Consider the following 19,288-nt stretch of genomic DNA (forward strand, 5'->3'; position numbering starts at 1 on the left):
CTGTGTTTTAATTGACCAAACCACCACTCCCCAAGGTGCCTCCCTCCAATTCCCCACCACAGGCCACAATTCCAATATGGAAGTAAAATCCATGTTCTTCAAGGTTAAAACATTAATGGACAGTGGTGGCAGCAATGGGGTTACTACACTGTCCCCATCAAACACTCCCAGGACAGGTACAGCACAGGGTTAGATACAGAGTAAAGCTCCCTCTACACTGTCCCCATCAAACACTCCCAGGACAGGTACAGCACGGGGTTAGATACAGAGTAAAGCTCCCTCTACACTGTCCCCATCAAACACTCCCAGGAGAGGTACAGCACGGGGTTAGATACAGAGTAAAGCTCCCTCTACACTGTCCCCATCAAACACTCCCAGGACAGGGACAGCACGGGGTTAGATACAGAGTAAAGCTCCCTCTACACTGTCCCCATCAAACACACCCAGGACAGGTACAGCACGGGGTTAGATACAGAGTAAAGCTCCCTCTGCACTGTCCCCATCAAACACTCCCAGGACAGGTACAGCACGGGGTTAGATACAGAGTAAACTCCCTCTGCACTGTCCCCATCAAACACTCCCAGGACAGGTACAGCACGGGGTTAGATACAGAGTAAACTCCCTCTGCACTGTCCCCTTCAAATACTCCCAGGACAGGGACAGCACGGGGTTAGATACAGAATAAAGCTCCCTCTACACTCCCAGGGCAGGGACAGCACGGGGTTAGCACAGAGTAAAGCTCCCTCTACACTCCCAGGACAGGTACAGCACGGGAACTTAGCAGAAGGGAGAAACAGACGTCTGACATGTTGGGATTAATAACTGGAAGCACTTTAAGGCCTTTTCTTTGGGAATAAGAGCGGGTTAGAAAAATAATAACGGCGCAAACATTCTCCCCCCACTCCCGTCCCCACCCCTCAACGCCGCCCCTCCTCCTTCCCCTTACCCACCACCCCTGTCCTCACGGTTTGCCATTGATGTTTCCTGACAAAGAATGTTGCAGAATTGACCCGCTGATGAGCAAATCGGGGAGCTTTGCAGCAGTTAGTCTGGCACCAAAAGGGGCAGGTAGGGGGTGAGGTGCGGAAAGGGTGGGGGGGGGCAGAGTAGCGAGGTTTCAGGGCGGTGGGGTTGAGGGACGGACAGAAGCGGAAGGGAGAGGTCCCGGCGAATCATTTGGAGCCTTTGACCTTCTGATCGTAGGTGCCCTTGCCCTTGTAGGCCGCCACGAAGCCTGTGTGCTCCACCATGTTCTCCCTGCCCGCCTTGCCTCTGCCCTTGCCGGTCTCGTCGAAGCGCTCCTTGTGCGACCCGGTGAACTTGGAGGCGTCCGTCAGCCGGTCCACCGCCCCGGCCTTGGCCGATTTCTGGAAGGACGGGAAAAAGGTATGTTAGGCGGGAAGTGCGGAGGGGGGGCGGCGGGCCGATGGAAGCCGTATAGGTCCATCAAGCCGGACCGGAACCCGGGTGTAAGTGCTTGGGGAGGTGGGGCCCGCTCAAGAGCCTCATGGAAAGGCAAGAAATACCAGCTGTGTGTGGGTAGGCAGGCCATTCGGCCCCTCGATCCCTCTCCGCTATCCCATAAGATTGCGGCCAATCTTTTTTTAATATAAATTTAGAGTACCCAATTGATTTTTTTCCAATTAAGAGGCAATTTAGCGTGGCCAATTCACCTACCCTGCAAATCTTTGGGTTGTGGGGGCGAGACCCACGCAGACACGGGGAGAATGTGCAAACTCCACACGGACAGTGACCCAGAGCCGGGATCGAACCTGGGACCTCAGCGCCGTGAGGCTGCAGTGCTAACCCACTGTGCCGCCTTGCTGCCTTGATTGTGGCCAATCTGATTGCTCAACTCCACTCTCCTGTCCCCACACCCCCCAACCCCCACTCCATCCCCATAAACCCAGTTGGTCGATCAGAACTCTCTCTAACTCGGGCCTTGAATATATTCGGTGACCCGCAGCCTCCGCTGATTCTCTGGGGGGAGAGGATTCCGCAGACTGACCTCCCTCGGAGAGAAGAAATTCCTCCTCATTCCCGTCTTCAATGGGAGACCCCCTCATTTTTAAACAGTGACCCCCCCATCACCCCCAGTTCTAGGACCCACCCCCCCCATGAGGGGGAAACATCCTCTCAGCATCCACTCTGTCAACCCCCCCCCCTCAGAATCTGATCCGTATCAATAAGATCTCCTCCCGTTCTTTCTAAACTCCAATGGGTACAGGCCCCGACCGGCCCAACCCCTTTCATCCCGGGAATCCGCCCCCATGAACCTTCTCTGAACGGCCTGCGATGCCGGTACGTCCCTCCTCAGGTTAAGGAGATCAGAACTGTACCGAGTACCCCGGGTGAGGCCTCACCGAGGGCTCCGTACGGTTGGAGAAAAGACTTTGCTAACTTTTAAACTTCACACCCCCTTTGCAATAAAGCCGACATTCCTGTTTGCGTTCCTGACCGCTGGCGGTGCCGGCGTCGCAATCTTTTGTGGTTCACGTAACCATTCTCCGATGGGACGAGGGCGTCGCAGGCGGGGGGCATTTGTGTTGACCGTCCCTAATTACCCTGTTGAACTGAGTGTGGGCTCGCTTGGCCATTTCAGAGAGGGAGCGGTTAAGAATCAACCACATGTGTGGGGGGGGGGGGGGGGGGGGGGGGGTGGCGGGGGGGGGGGTGGCGGCGGGGGAGTGTGGCGGGGGGGGTGTGGCGGGGGGGTGTGGCGGGGGGGGTGTGGCGGGGGGGGTGGCGGGGGAGTGTGGCGGGGGGGTGTGGCGGGGGGGTGTGGCGGGGGGGGGGTGGCGGCGGGGGGGTTGAGTGGGTGGTGGCAGGTGTGCTCTGGAGTCACACGTAGGCCAGACCGGGTAAGGATGGCAGATTTCCCTTCCCCCGAAAGAGGGACATTTTAATGAACCAGATGGACGTTTAAAAAAATAAATTTAGAGTACCCAGTTCATTTCTTTCCAATTAAGGGGCAATTTAGCGTGGCCAATCCACCTACCCTGCACATCTTTGGGTTGTGGGGGGGCGAACCCCACTCAACCACGGGGAGAATGTTCAAACTCCACACGGACAGTGACCCAGAGCCGGGATCGAACCGGGGACCTCGGCGCCGTGAGGCAGCCGTGCGGCCCACTTGCCTCCCTAGATGGGCTTTTTTTTTCAACAACAATCGATGATGGTCGTGACGGTCATCATTACCAAGATTAGCGCCGCATTTTCCAGATTTTATTCATTGATTTTAAATTTAACCTTGAAAACTTTTTCACCCAGGGGCTGGAGCACACTGGAGTGGGAGGGCGGTAGAGGCGGGTTGCCTCACGTCCCTTAAAAAGTACCTGGATGAGTACTTGGCGCTTCATTTTTTTTATAAATGTTTTTTTATTGAGTTTTCATATTTTATATATGACAAATTACAAGTTATTAGAGAGAGAGAAAAAAAAAAGGAAAACACAAAAATTTTACATGAATATTTACAGGTAAGCATCTTCATAACAATAATTGTGGCCGCCCCCTTTAGCCAGCATACATATTTTACATTCCCCAATATGGCCGAGGCACATGTTTATAGGCATTTATTTATAGTTTGGTTTTGGGCCTTGGCTTGCCATCAAACCCCCATACCGAGCCCGTAGCCCCCCCCCCCCTCCCCCCGGCTACCTTCCCCCGATTCCCGCCCATTTTCCCCTGGTTCTTGGCCACCCGACTATTCTTCCTCATGTACGTTGGCCACAAACAGGTCCCGGAACAGTTGCATGAATGGCTCCCACGTTCTGTGGAAGCCGTCGTCCGACCCTCGGATGGCGAATTTGATTTTCTCCATTTGGAGAGATTCCGAGAGGTCGGACAGCCAGTCTGCAGCTCTGGGTGGTGCTGCTGACCGCCAGCCAAACAGGATTCTACGGCGGGCAATCAGGGAGGCAAAGGCAAGGGCGTCCGCCTTCCTCCCCAGGAATAGATCTGGCTGGTCTGAAACCCCGAAGACCGCCACTATCGGGCATGGCTCCACCCTCACCCCCACCACTTTGGACATAGCCTCGAAGAAGGCTGTCCAGTACTCCACAAGTCTGGGGCAAGACCAGAACATGTGGGCGTGGTTGGCCGGGCCTCTTTGGCACCGTTCACATTTGTCCTCCACCTCCGGGAAGAACCTACTCATACGGTTTCTCGTTAAGTGGGCTCTATGTACCACTTTTAGTTGCGTCAGGCTGAGCCTTGCGCACGTGGAGGTGGAGTTGACCCTATGCAGTGCTTCGCTCCAGAGTCCCCACCCTATCTCCATCCCCAGGTCGTCCTCCCATTTCCTTCTTGTTGCGTCCAGTACGGTGTCGTCCCTGTCTACCAGTCGGTCATACATGTCACTACAGTTCCCTTTCTCTAGGATACTTGCGTCCAGTAGGTCCTCCAGTAGTGCCTGTCGTGGCGGTTGTGGGTACGTCCTTGTCTCCTTTCGTAGGAAGTTTTTGAGCTGCAGGTACCGTAGCTCGTTCCCCCCAGCTAGCTGAAATTTCTCTGTCAGTTCGTCCAGTGTTGCGATCCTGTCGTCCGTGTATATACTTGGCGCTTCATGACAGTCAAGGCCATGGGCCAAGTGCTGGCAAATGGGGTTAGGTGGGCAGCTCAGGTGTTTTTCATGTGCCGCGGAGCAGACTCGATGGGCCGAAGGGCCTCGTCTGCACTGGATTTTCTGTGATCCTGTGATAGCAAATATGCCAGCAGCAGCAGACGTTAGCGGCATGTACGACAGAAATACAAGACCCTCTCTCATTCAGATAAACCAACCAAACAGCCCACCCTCACCACATCCACACCTTCCCCCATCCTCGATCTCACTTTGAAGGACGCGACGGGAAGACTTTCGGTACCCACCGTGATTCCCACCAGCGTGGGCTCCTTCCCGGCGATGAGCGCGTTGACTGCCTCCAGGGCCTCGTCCTCGCCCAGCTCCTTGAATCTCTTCTTCGCCAGCTCCTTCAGCGCCAGCCGGAACTCCTCGAAGGTAATGACGCGAGCGGCCTTGGCTCTGCGGTGGAAAGAGGAGGGCACAGATTGAAAGCGATTTGAACAAGAAGCAAATGTGATTTGAGAAAAACCCTTTTTCACACAGCGAGTGGTTGGGGTCTGGAATGCACTGTCTGGGAGTGCGGTGGAGGCAGGTTCAATCGGGGCGTCCGGGAGGGCGATGGACGGTTATCTGAATAGAGACAATGTGCGGGGGGGGGGGGGAGGGGGGGAGGCAGGGGAACGGCACTAAGTCATGATGCTCGTTCGGAGAGACAGTGCAGACACGATGGGCTGAATGGCCTCCTTCTGTACACTCACTGGTGTCTCACTTTGACTGAGAGACACCAGTCAGTGTACAGATATCTCCCTGAGAGAGAGGGGGGACTGAGAGACACCAGTCAGTGTACAGATATCTCCCTGAGAGAGAGAGGGGACTGAGAGACACCAGTCAGTGTACAGATATTTCCCTGAGAGAGAGGGGACTGAGAGACACCAGTCAGTGTACAGATATCTCCCTGAGAGAGAGGGGACTGAGAGACACCAGTCAGTGTACAGATATCTCCCTGAGAGAGAGAGGGGACTGAGAGACACCAGTCAGTGTACAGATATCTCCCTGAGAGAGAGAGGGGACTGAGAGACACCAGTCAGTGTACAGATATCTCCCTGAGAGAGAGAGGGGACTGAGAGACACCAGTCAGTGTACAGATGTCTCCCTGAGAGAGAGAGGGGACTGAGAGACACCAGTCAGTGTACAGATATCTCCCTGAGGGAGAGGGGACTGAGAGACACCAGTCAGTGTACAGATATCTCCCTGAGAGAGAGGGGACTGAGATACACCAGTCAGTGTACAGATATCTCCCTGAGAGAGAGGGGACTGAGAGACACCAGTCAGTGTACAGATATCTCCCTGAGAGAGAGGGGACTGAGAGACACCAGTCAGTGTACAGATATCTCCCTGAGAGAGAGGGGACTGAGAGACACCAGTCAGTGTACAGATGTCTCCCTGAGAGAGAGAGGGGACTGAGAGACACCAGTCAGTGTACAGATGTCTCCCTGACAGAGAGAGGGGACTGAGAGACACCAGTCAGTGTACAGATATCTCCCTGAGAGAGAGAGGGGACTGAGAGACACCAGTCAGTGTACAGATATCTCCCTGAGAGAGGGGACTCAGAGACAGCAGTCAGTGCACAGATATCTCCCTGAGAGAGAGGGGACTGAGTGACACCAGTCAGTGTGCAGATATCTCCCTGAGAGAGAGGGGACTGAGAGACACCAGTCAGTGTACAGATATCTCCCTGTGAGAGAGAGGGGACTGAGAGACACCAGTCAGTGTACAGATATCTCCCTGAGAGAGAGGGGACTGAGAGACACCAGTCATTGTACAGATGTCTCCCTGAGAGAGAGAGGGGACTGAGAGACACCAGTCAGTGTACAGATATCTCCCTGAGAGAGAGAGGGGACTGAGAGACACCAGTCAGTGTACAGATATCTCCCTGAGAGAGAGAGGGGACTGAGAGACACCAGTCAGTGTACAGATATCTCCCTGAGAGTGAGGGGACTGAGAGACACCAGTCAGTGTACAGATATCTCCCTGAGAGAGAGGGGACTGAGAGACACCAGTCAGTGTACAGATATCTCCCTGAGAGTGAGGGGACTGAGAGACAGCAGTCAGTGTACAGATATCTCAGTGTCCTTTAGCAGTGGGAATAGGAATTCAGCATTCTACAGTGGGTGAACCTACACTGACTGGACCTCTGCCCAGGGAGGAAGCACACCGTTGACCACTGTTTTCCCCACGGTGAACAGGCGATTGACTACCAGCGGAAGGGGCTCTGGAAAGCTGGAACACAGGTGGACGTGGCGGTGGAGGAAGAGGTCCTGGTGCTGATATATAACCATTATATCGACCTGGTGATTATCGCGTGGTGGAATCATACTGCGCGTGCCACCTGCATGACATGGTCGCCCATTTACCACTCACAAGGTTGCGAGGGGGAGCGGGGAGCAGGCACTGAATATTTTTGCGGTGGAGATAGATAGATTCTTGTTTGGCAGAGGAAATCAAACATTATTGTCGGGGTGGAGGAGCAGGGAGGGGCGGTGGATGGGAATGTGGAATTCGAAACCCAAACATATCAGCCATAATCTTAATGAAATGAATGTAAAATCGCTTATTGTCACAAGTAGGCTTCAATGAAGTTACTGTGAAAAGCCCCCTAGTCGCCACATTCCGGCGCCTGTTCGGGGAGGCCGGTACGGGAATTGAACCCGTGCTGCTGGCCTGCCTTGGTCTGCTTTCAAAGCCAGCGATTTAGCCCACTGTGCTAAACCAGCCTGAATGGCGGGGTGCAGGTCCGAGGGGGCTGACCGGCCTACCTCTGCTCCTAGGTTTCGGATGGCCTACCCAGGCTCCTTCCGAAGGCGACCACTTACTTGACTTTGGTGAAGACGATGTCAACGTCGGTGCCCGTCACGTTCTTGCCGTCGATCACCTTGCAGTCCTTGCAGAGCTTGGCAAAGTTTTTCCCCGTCATGTCGTGCCCAGTGGCCTTGGTGTCTCCGTGGATGGCGAACCTGCGGAAGGACTCCTCCAGCTCGCCCAGACTTCCCGCTCCCTCCGCCATGCTTCGCCTCTCCCCTTCTTTGCCGGACCTGGGCGGGCGGTGGAGTTCGAGGCAAGCACAATGTTGGGGGGGGGGGGGGGGGGGGGGCTCGTGTTTGGTGGGGCGGTGTTGGAATCTGCCGGCGTTGCTGCTCAGCAAGCACAGCCCTTCTGCCCACTCAAAGCCTGCAAGCAGCACACGAGAAAGATAAATTAGCCCGTCGCCTCATATCTCGAGCTTCAGTTGGTCTCTCGCTCACAGCAGGCTGGGTAACAGGCTCAAAGGGCTGAATGGTCACCGCCTGCTGTTCCTGTGTAACAGGCTGGATGGGCTGAACGGCCTGTTCCTGAAGTAACTGCCCAAGGCACCCAAGGTTATCCACGTCAGGAGCAAAAATAGGAAGGCAGATTGTTACAGGGCAGCACAAGTAGATAGCACTGTGGCTTCACAGCGCCAGGGTCCCGGGTTCGATTCCCCGCTGGGTCACTGTCTGTGCGGAGTCTGCACGTTCTCCCCGTGTGTGCGTGGGTTCCCTCCGGGTGCTCCGGTTTCCTCCTACAGTCCAAAGACGTGCAGGTTAGGTGGATTGGCCATGCTAAATTGCCCCTTAGTGTCCAAAAAGGTTCGGAGGGATTATTGGGGATAGGGTGGAAGTGAGGGCTTAAGTGGGTTGGTGCAGACTCGATGGGCCGAATGGCCTCCTTCTGCACTGTATGTTCTATTATTTGAATGGGTGTAAATTGAGAGATGTGGATACTCAGCGAGACCTTGGTGTCCTCCTGCATCAGTCGCTGAAAGTAAGCGTGCAGGTACGGCAGGCGGTAAAGAAGGCAAATGGTATGTTGGCCTTCATAGCGAGAGGATTTGAGTACAGGAATCGGGATGTTTTACTGCAATTGTACAGGGCATTGGTGAGGCCACACCTGGAGCACTGTGCGCAGTTTTGGTGTCCTTATCTGAGGAAGGATGTTCTTGCTATGGAGGGAGTGCAGCGAAGGTTTACCAGACTGATTCCTGGGATGGCGGGACTGTCATATGAGGAGAGACTAAGTCGGTTAGGATTCGATTCACTGGAGTTTAGAAGAGTCAGAGGATCTCATAGAAACGTACAATATTCCAACAGGATTAGATAGGGTAGATTCAGAAAGAATGTTCCCCATGGTGGGGGAGTCCAGAACTAGGGGCGATAGTTTGAGGATAAGGGCTAAACCTTTTAGAACTGAGGTGAGGAGAAATTTCTTCATCAGAGTGGTAATATGCGTACAGGCATATCTATTTATAACTGTACATAGTTGTACCAATGTATATATTTGTATATAATAGTTCCACTGTACAAAGGCACTGACCAATACATGTAGGGATAGCTATGACCTCTGACCAGCAGGTGGAGCCAGACACAGACATATATATATTGTGGGGAGGGGCGGGCGGACGGCACAGCTCCCCTTTCATAATTTAACGTTAACGGAGGCAGAATCGGCTGGACATAGTGGTGACCATCAAGAATAAATACTAGCAGCAATCACATCTTCGTGTTCGATGTTAACCTCCATGGTCAAGGAAGCAACAGAACACAACACGACAGAGGGGTGGATCTGTGCAATTCACTACCACAGAAAGTAGCGGAGGTCAGAACCTTGTGTCATTTAAAGAAGGGGTTAGATGTTGCTCTTGGGGCTAAATGGTGGGGTGGGGGGGGTTCAGGGCTTTGAACCTGGTGATCAGCCATGATCATATGAATGGCGAAGCAGGATCAAAGGGCTGAATGGTCTCCTTCTGCTTCTATTTTCTATGTATGATTCTATGTAAGGCTTCAAATTTCCAGCTCCTGAGCCACAGCCCCAATACGCCCCCGCTGGTGCCCGCTGGGAGTGTTTGATGGAGACAGTGTAGAGGGAGCTTTACTCTGTATCTAACCCCGTGCTGTACCTGTCCTGGGAGTGTTTGATGGGGACAGTGTAGAGGGAGCTTTACTCTGTATCTAACCCCGTGCTGTACCTGTCCTGGGAGTGTATGATGGGGACAGTGTAGAGGGAGCTTTACTCTGCATCTAACCCCGTGCTGTACCTGTCCTGGGAGTGTTTGATGGGGACAGTGCAGAGGGAGCTTTACTCTGTATCTAACCCCGTGCTGTACCTGTCCTGGGAGTGTTTGATGGGGACAGTGTAGATGGAGCTTTACTCTGTATCTAACCCCGTGCTGTACCTGTCCTGGGAGTGTTTGATGGGGACAGTGTAGAGGGAGCTTTACTCTGTATCTAACGCCGTGCTGTCCCTGTCCTGGGAGTGTTTGATGGAGACAGTGTAGAGGGAGCTTTACTCTGTATCTAACCTCGTGCTGTACCTGTCCTGGGAGTGTTTGATGGACACGGTGTAGAGGGAACATTACTCTGTATCTAACCCCGTGCTGTACCTGCCCTGGGAGTGTTTGATGGACACAGTGTAGAGGGAACATTACTCTGTATCTAACCCCGTGCTGTACCTGTCCTGGGAGTGTTTGATGGACACAGTGTAGAGGGAACATTACTCTGTATCTAACCCCGTGCTGTACCTGCCCTGGGAGTGTTTGATGGGGACAGTGTAGAGGGAGCTTTACTCTGTATCTAACCCCGTGCTGTACCTGCCCTGGGAGTGTTTGATGGACACAGTGTAGAGGGAACATTACTCTGTATCTAACCCCGTGCTGTACCTGTCCTGGGAGTGTTTGATGGACACAGTGTAGAGGGAACATTACTCTGTATCTAACCCCGTGCTGTACCTGCCCTGGGAGTGTTTGATGGGGACAGTGTAGAGGGAGCTTTACTCTGTATCTAACCCCGTGCTGTCCCTGTCCTGGGATTGTTTGCTGGGGACAGTGCAGAGGGAGCTTTACTCTGTATCTAACCCCGTGCTGTACCTGTCCTGGGAGTGTTTGATGGAGACAGTGTAGAGGGAGTTTTACTCTGTATCTAACCCCGTGCTGTACCTGTCCTGGGATTGTTTGCTGGGGACAGTGCAGAGGGAGCTTTACTCTGTATCTAACCCCGTGCTGTACCTGTCCTGGGAGTGTTTGATGGAGACAGTGTAGAGGGAGCTTTACTCTGTATCCAACCCCGTGCTGTACCTGTCCTGGGAGTGTTTGATGGAGACAGTGTAGAGGGAGCTTTACTCTGTATCTAACCCCGTGCAGTACCTGTCCTGGGAGTGTTTGATGGGGACAGTGTAGAGAGAGCTTTACTCTGTATCTAACCCTGTGCTGTACCTGTCCTGGGAGTGTTTGATGGGGGCAGTGGAGAGGGAACATTACTCTGTATCTAACCCCGTGCTGTACCTGCCCTGGGAGTGTTTGATGGACACAGTGTAGAGGGAACATTACTCTGTATCTAACCCCGTGCTGTACCTGTCCTGGGAGTGTTTGATGGACACAGTGTAGAGGGAACATTACTCTGTATCTAACCCCGTGCTGTACCTGCCCTGGGAGTGTTTGATGGGGACAGTGTAGAGGGAGCTTTACTCTGTATCTAACCCCGTGCTGTCCCTGTCCTGGGATTGTTTGCTGGGGACAGTGCAGAGGGAGCTTTACTCTGTATCTAACCCCGTGCTGTACCTGTCCTGGGAGTGTTTGATGGAGACAGTGTAGAGGGAGCTTTACTCTGTATCTAACCCCGTGCTGTACCTGTCCTGGGATTGTTTGCTGGGGACAGTGCAGAGGGAGCTTTACTCTGTATCTAACCCCGTGCTGTACCTGTCCTGGGAGTGTTTGATGGAGACAGTGTAGAGGGAGCTTTACACTGTATCCAACCCCGTGCTGTACCTGTCCTGGGAGTGTTTGATGGGGACAGTGTAGAGGGAGCTTTACTCTGTATCTAACCCCGTGCTGTACCTGTCCTGGGAGTGTTTGATGGGGACAGTGCAGAGGGAGCTTTACTCTGTATCTAACCCCGTGCTGTACCTGTCCTGGGAGTGTTTGATGGAGACAGTGTAGAGGGAGCTTTACTCTGTATCTAACCCCGTGCAGTACCTGTCCTGGGAGTGTTTGATGGGGACAGTGTAGAGAGAGCTTTACTCTGTATCTAACCCCGTGCTGTACCTGTCCTGGGAGTGTTTGATGGGGGCAGTGGAGAGGGAGCTTTACTCTGTATCTAACCCCGTGCTGTAGCTGTCCTGGGAGTGTTTGATGGGGGCAGTGCAGTGGGAGCTTTACTCTCTATCTAACCCCGTGCTGTACATGTCCTGGGACTGTTTGATGGGGACAGTGTAGAGAGAGCTTTACTCTGTAGCTAACCCCGTGCTGTACCAGTCCTGGGGGTGTTTGATGGGGACAGTGTAGAGGGAGCTTTACTCTGTATCTAACCCCGTGTTGTACCTGTCCTGGGAGTGTTTGATGGGGACTGTGTAGAAGGAGCTTTACTCTGTATCTAACCCCGTGCTGTACCTGTCCTGGGAGTGTTTAATGGGGACAGTGTAGAGGGAGCTTTACTCTGTATCTAACCCCGTGCTGTACCTGTCCTGGGAGTGTTTGATGGGGGCAGTGGAGAGGGAGCTTTACTCTGTATCTAACCCCGTGCTGTAGCTGTCCTGGGAGTGTTTGATGGGGGCAGTGCAGTGGGAGCTTTACTCTCTATCTAACCCTGTGCTGTACATGTCCTGGGAGTGTTTGATGGGGACAGTGTAGAGAGAGCTTTACTCTGTATCTAACCCCGTGCTGTACCAGTCCTGGGGGTGTTTGATGGGGACAGTGTAGAGGGAGCTTTACTCTGTATCTAACCCCGTGTTGTACCTGTCCTGGGAGTGTTTGATGGGGACTGTGTAGAAGGAGCTTTACTCTGTATCTAACCCCGTGCTGTACCTGTCCTGGGAGTGTTTAATGGGGACAGTGTAGAGGGAGCTTTACTCTGTATCTAACCCCGTGCTGTACCTGTCCTGGGAGTGTTTGATGGGTGCAGTGTAGAGGGAGCTTTACTCTGTATCTAACCCTGTGCTGTACCTGTCCTGGGAGTGTTTGATGGGGGCAGTGTAGAGGGAGCTTTACTCTGTACCTAACCCCGTGCTGTACCTGTCCTGGGAGTGTTTGATGGGGGCAGTGCAGAGGGAGCTTTACTCTGTATCTAACCCCGTGCTGTACCTGTCCTGGGAGTGTTTGATGGGGACAGTGTAGAGAGAGCTTTACTCTGTATCTAACCCCGTGCTGTACCTGTCCTGGGAGAGTTTGATGGGGACAGTGTAGAGAGAGCTTTACTCTGTATCTAACCCCGTGCTGTACCTGTCCTGGGAGAGTTTGATGGGGGCAGTGCAGAGGGAGCTTTACTCTGTATCTAACCCCGTGCTGTACCTGTCCTGGGAGTGTTTGATGGGGACAGTGTAGAGGGATCTTTACTCTGTATCTAACCCTGTGCTGTACCTGTCCTGGGAGTGTTTGATGGGGGCAGTGCAGAGGGAGTTTTACTCTGTATCTAACCCCGTGCTGTACCTGTCCTGGGAGTGTTTGATGGGGGCAGTGCAGAGGGAGCTTTACTCTGTATCTAACCCCGTGCTGTACCTGTCCTGGGAGTGTTTGATGGGGACAGTGTAGAGAGAGCTTTACTCTGTATCTAACCCCGTGCTGTACCTGTCCTGAGAGAGTTTGATGGGGACAGTGTAGAGGGAGCTTTACTCTGTATCTAACCCCGTGCTGTAGCTGTCCTGGGAGTGTTTGATGGGGGCAGTGCAGTGGGAGCTTTACTCTCTATCTAACCCCGTGCTGTACATGTCCTGGGAGTGTTTGACGGGGACAGTGTAGAGAGAGCTTTACTCTGTATCTAACCCCGTGCTGTACCAGTCCTGGGGGTGTTTGATGGGGACAGTGTAGAGGGAGCTTTACTCTGTATCTAACCCCGTTCTGTACCAGTCCTGGGAGTGTTTGATGGGGACAGTGTAGAGGGAGCTTAACTCTGTATCTAACCCCGTGCTGTACCTGTCCTGGGAGTGTTTGATGGGGACAGTGTAAAGGGAGCTTTACTCTGTATCTAACCCCGTGCTGTACCTGTCCTGGGAGTGTTTGATGGGGATAGTGTAGAGGGAGCTTTACTCTGTATCTAACCCCGTGCTGCACCTGTCCTGGGAATGTTTTATGGGGACAGTGTAGAGGGAGCTTTACTCTGTATCTAACCCCGTGCTGTACCTGTCCTGGGAGTGTTTGATGGGGACAGTGTAGAGGGAGCTTTACTCTGTATCTAACCCTGTGCTGTACCTGCCCTGGGAGTGTTTGATGGGGACAGTGTAGAGGGAGCTTTACTCTGTATCTAACCCCGTGCTGTACCTGTCCTGGGAGTGTTTGATGGGGACAGTGTAGAGGGAGCTTTACTCTGTATCTAACCCCGTGCTGTACCTGTCCTGGGAGTGTTTGATGGGGACAGTGTAGAGGGAGCTTTACTCTGTATCGTGCTTGTGGGTGAGAGTGCCAAACCTCTACCACCCTTTGAATGAAGAAGTTGATCCTAACATCTGCTGAACGATTTAGCTCTAATTTGTAGACAATGCCCCCGGTTTTAGAATCTCCAACCGATGGAAATATTTTATTTTTATTTACCTTGCCGTTCCCTGTTAATATCTTAAATGCTTTGATCAGATGACCCCCTAACCTTCTAAAATCTGGCGGAAAGTGGCCAATTTGTGCAATCTCTCCTTGTAACTCAACCCCTGTATCATTTTTGCAAACCTATGACCTCTTAAAGGCCAAAATAAGGTGTGATGCCCAGAGCTGCCCACATGGCTCCAAGTGGGGTCGAGCCAGGGTTTTGTATGCAGTGAAGTACCAGCTGGGCAGGGAGTCATTCCGTTTTCTCCACTCTGGACGTGCACATGCAGAAGAGTTGTCAGTGAGGCATGGTGGTCTTTATTGCCAGGTGGGATGAATGTAGGGATTTCAGATCGATGGTATGATATCAATTTGGTGCGGTAAGGGTTAAAAGCCTGGTTTTGTGCGCGACTGCTGCAGTCACGTTCTTAAAAATCCTGTTTTGAAAGGCAGCGAGGCTTTTTTTTTTTTAGACATATGTGCAATTAAAGCATCGTAAACGTTGGGCGAATGGGATTTTTTTTTTTTTTTTCGTTCATGGGCAGTGGGCGTCGCTGGCTGTGCCAGCATTTTCTGCCCATCCCTGAGGGTCAGCCACATTGCTGCGGGTCTGGGGTCACATGTAGGCCCAGACCAGGTAAAGACGGCAGATTTCCTTCCCTAAAGGACATTAGTGAACCAGATGGGCTTTTACGACACTCGACAATGGTTTCATGGTCATCTTTAGACTTTTAATTTAGATTTTACTGAATTAAAATTTTACTATGTACCATGGTGGGATTCGAACCCTGGTTTCCGGAGCATTATTACCCTGGGACACTGGATTACTAGTCCAGCGACAATAGCACTATGCCACTGCCTCCCCATGTATAAAGAGTGTTCCCTGGGGGAGTAGATAATTAGAGACATTGAGCGTGATTCTATGGTCCGCCAGCTGTGTTTCCCTGGGCGGTGCCCGCTGGCCGCCAGCGGAACTCTCCATTCCCACCACCTGCCAAATGCCGGGGCCGGAGAATCGCCACGAGCGGCACGATTCGCGCCATGCCACCCTGACGCTGGCACGCGGAGAACCGGCACCATTGGCGCCAGTGTGGCTGGCGCGGCGCTGGTCGGGGACCGCTCTACGCGGCCGGCTCACCGATTCTCGGTGGGATGGGCCGAGCGGCCGTCGTAAAAAAGCCGAGTCCCACCGGTGCCATGCTCACCTGCTCTCAGCCGGCGGGAACTCAGCGTGGAAGGGTCGGGAGGGGGGGCGGCCTGTGGGGGGAGGGGTGGTCTGACCCAGGAGGGGGGGGGGGGCTCCGATGTGGTCTGGCGCGAGCGGGGCCCACCGATTGGCTGGCCGGCCTCTCTGGCTGGGGGCCTCCTTTCTTCCGCGCTGGCCCCTGTAGCCCTGCGCCATGTTGCGTCGGGGCCAGCGGGTTGAAGGAAGCCACTGCGCAAATGCGGCGGCGTTTCCGACGGCGTCAACACTTTTTTCAGGGTCACGGAAGCCCGTCCGTGGATTTCCCATTGTGACCATGGGAAATCCGCGGACGGGGGTTCACTGCTCCCAGGAAAAGGGAATTGTAACGGTCGTTGAATTCTAACCATTGTCTTTATGATATTAAAGTTAGTCATTTTGTGTTCACAGAATTTACAGTGCAGAAGGAGGCCATTCAGCCCATCGAGTCTGCACCGGCTCTTGGAAAGAGCACCCCACCCAAGGTCCACACCTCCACCCTATCCCCACCCAACACTAAGGGTAATTTTGGACACTAAGGGCAATTTATCACGGCCAATCCACCTAACCTGCACATCTTTGGACTGTGGGAGGAAACCGGAGCACTCGGAGGAAATCCACGCACACACGGGGAGAACGTGCAGACTCCGCACAGGCAGTGACCCAAGCCGGAATCGAACCTGGGACCCTGGAGCTGTGAAGCAATTGTGCTATCCACAATGCTACCGTGCTGCCCACGGTAAAGTGTTGGTAATAAAGTTTGTTTGAATATACCACATCCCTATTTAATAATAATAATCTTTATTCGTGTCTCAAGTAGGCTTGCATTAACACTGCAATGAAGTCACTGTGAAAATTTGCGCACGGAATCACACCTGGGGCGAGTTATCTTTTGCAAGATTAAAATAAAATATTGGGGTTTCTATCCGGTATCTTAGCAACTGGAGCGGGATCACAGTACAGGGGATCGGAGTACAGGTTCGATTCCCGGCTGGGTCACTGTCTGTGTGGAGTCTGCACGTCCTCCCCCTGTGTGCGTGGGTTTCCTCCGGGTGCTCCGGTTTCCTCCCACAGTCTAAAGATGTGCGGGTTAGGTGGATTGGCCATGCTAAATTGCCCGTAGTGTCCTAATAAAAGTAAGGTTGGGGGGGGGGTTGTTGGGTTACGGGTATAGGGTGGATACGTGAGTTTGAGTAGGGTGATCATGGCCCGGCACAACATTGAGGGCCGAAGGGCCTGTTCTGTGCTGTACTGTTCTATGTTCTATGTTCTAATGAAAGACGTGGGAGACTGAGAAAGCAGGCAAATACACATGGGGTGCAGGGGTACTTGATAAAGTGGATTCGAAGCTGGCTGAGCTGTGGGAGACAGAGGGTGATAACAGACGGCTGATTTAGTGACTGGAAGCCAGTGTCCAGCAGCGTACCTCAGGAATCTGTGCTGGGGCCCCCCTATTGTTTGTCATTTATATAAATTACTTTGATGACGATGTGGGGAGGAGGATCAGTAAATTTGTGGATGACGCAAAGATTGGCCGGGTGGTTAACAGTGAGAGTCTTGAGTTACAGGAGGATATAGACGGATAAGTGGCAGATGGAGTTTAACCCTGAAAAGTGTGAGGTGATGCACTTTGAGAGGAGCAATTTGACAAGGAGATATTCAGCGAATGGCCTGACACTGGGAAATGTGAGTAACAGAGGGATCTTGGGCGTGTTTGTCTATCAATCTCTGAAGGCAGAGGGGACATTTGCCTTTACCAAATGAAGCATAGATTACAGAAGCAGGGAGGTTAAGTTGGAGTTGTATAGAACTTTGGTGAGGCCGCAGCTGGGGTACTGTGTGCAGTTCTGGTCACCACATTATAGGAAGGATGTGATGGAACTGGAGTGGGTCCAGAGGAGATTCACCAGGATGGAACATTTAAGTTATGAAGAGAGGTTGGATAGGCATGGGTTGTTTTTGCTGGAGCAGAGAAGATGGAGGGGTGACCTGATCGAGGGGTACAAGATTACGAGGAGAATAGACAGGGTGGATAGGGAACAGCGGTTCCCCTTCGTTGTAGGGCCAGTTACCAGGGGACACAAGTTCAAGGTGAGGGGTAGGAGGTTTAGGGAGATTTGAGGAAAAACGTTTTTCCCCAGAGGGTGGTGACGGTCTGGAATGCACTGACTGGGGGGGGTGGTAGAGGTGGGATGCCTCACAGCCTTTGGACAGTACCTGGATGAGCACTTGTCTTAACATTCGAGGCTATGGGCCCAGTGCAGGCAAATGGGATTAGGATTGGCAAATGAGATGCCTTTCATGTGGCGGTGCAGACTCGATGGGCCGAAGGGCCTTTAACGCACTGTATTTCTTTCTGTGATTCTGTGGGGGGTGGGGGGGGGGGGGGGGGGGGGGGGGGGGGGGGGGGGGGGGGCACAGTCTCGGGATAAGGAGGCAATCATTTTGGGACTGAGCTAATGAGAATTCTTCACTTGGAGAGGGTTGTGGTCACCATGGTTTCTGACCATTTACTTGTTTACAGAGAGGAGGTTAATGGGACATTTTTTTTTGATTGTTTAAGGCATCCTGGGGTTGAGATCATTTATAAGGGAGGGGTGTCCAAATCCCAGCTAAAACAGGTCATGGGACATCTTAGTTGGGGCAGCACGGTAGCACAGTGGTTAGCACTGCTGCTTCACAGCGCCTGGGTCCCAGGTTCGATTCTCAGCTTGGGTCACTGTCCATACGGAGTCTGCACATTCTCCCCGTGTCTGTGTGGGTTTCCTCCGGGTGCTCCGGTTTCCTCCCACAAGTCCCGAAAATAATAATTATTATTACAGATGGGAAAACCTATGGGAGGAGCCAGGTCTGTCTGTAGTTTTGGCAAATTCTGTTGGGTGAATTGGACATTCTGAATTCTCCCTGTGACCCGGACAGGCGCCAGAATGTGGCGACTAGGGGCTTTCCACAGTAACTTCATTGCAGCGTTAATGTGAGCCGACTTGTGTCAATACAGATTATTATTATTACAGATGGGAAAACCTATGGGAGGAGCCAGGTCTGTCTGTAGTTTTGGCAAATTCTGTTAGGTTGAGCAGAAGGGTCTGACAAGACAGAAGAGGACTGGATCTGCTTTTTGAAAGGGTCTCTCTCTCTCTCCAAAGGTTTGCGGGGATAAGGAAGTAAACCTGTTTCGTTAACTATATTTATAAGTGGCACTTGAACTGTACTGGATTACTCGATTGGAATATAGTGGCAGGTATAGATAGTGAGCGGGATTATCTCAGTCCAGGGCCGGGCCGGAGACCCCCACGGCCGGCACAAACCGCGCCACGCCACCCCGACGCGCTTCTCCCCAAAGTGGAGAATCGGTGCCATTGGCGCTGGCGTGGTCGGTGCGGCACCGGTCAGGGGCCGGGATTCTCGGCCCGGGATGGGCAGAGCGGCCGTTACAAAATCTCAAGTCCTGCTGATGCCGTTCTAATCTGTTCCCAGTCGGCGGGACCTCGGGTGGAAGGGTCCCCCCTGTGGGGTTGGGGGGGGGAGGGGGGGGATCGACCGCGGGCGGGGGGGTCCTCCGTTGTGGCCTGGCCCGCCATCGGGGCCCACCGATCGGCGGGCCGGCGTCTCGGGCTGGGGGCCTCCTTTCTTCCGCACCGCCCCTTCAGCCCTACGCCATGTTGCGACAGAGCCGGCGCGGAGAAGGGAGCCACTGCGCATGCGCACGTTGGCGCCGGTGCCATTGCGCGTGCGCGGACCCCGCGGCGCCCACTTGACGCCGGGATCAGCAGCTGGAGCGTCATGGGACGCTCCAGCCCAGTGCTGACCCCCTGTAGGGGCCAGGGTTGCTGATCCTGAGGCCGTGTTGACGCCATCGAGAAACGCGACGGCGTTTCCGACGGCGTCAACACTGAGCCTGAGGATCACAGAATCCCGCCCATTAAGT

The 19,288-nt window shown here is 53.3% G+C and overlaps 1 protein-coding gene across 2 annotated transcripts in view; it reads right to left on the bottom strand.

Moving 5' to 3' along the window:
• Positions 1-692: 692 nt before the first annotated feature.
• The window catches only part of LOC119952294 (tubulin polymerization-promoting protein family member 3-like), a 39,413-nt gene continuing 20,817 nt past the window's right edge, over positions 693-19,288 (bottom strand). For both annotated transcript variants that reach the window (XM_038775926.1, XM_038775927.1), the window contains exons 2-4: positions 7,435-7,789; positions 4,867-5,020; positions 693-1,367 (exon numbers count right to left, since the gene is read on the bottom strand). In XM_038775926.1, the coding sequence (XP_038631854.1) occupies positions 1,173-1,367; positions 4,867-5,020; positions 7,435-7,625 (540 nt within the window). In that variant the 5' untranslated portion in view covers positions 7,626-7,789 and the 3' untranslated portion in view covers positions 693-1,172. The remainder of the gene's footprint in view (positions 1,368-4,866; positions 5,021-7,434; positions 7,790-19,288) is intronic.

Source organism: Scyliorhinus canicula, chromosome 17, assembly GCF_902713615.1.
Source record: "Scyliorhinus canicula chromosome 17, sScyCan1.1, whole genome shotgun sequence".
Classification (NCBI taxonomy): Eukaryota; Metazoa; Chordata; class Chondrichthyes; order Carcharhiniformes; family Scyliorhinidae; genus Scyliorhinus; species Scyliorhinus canicula.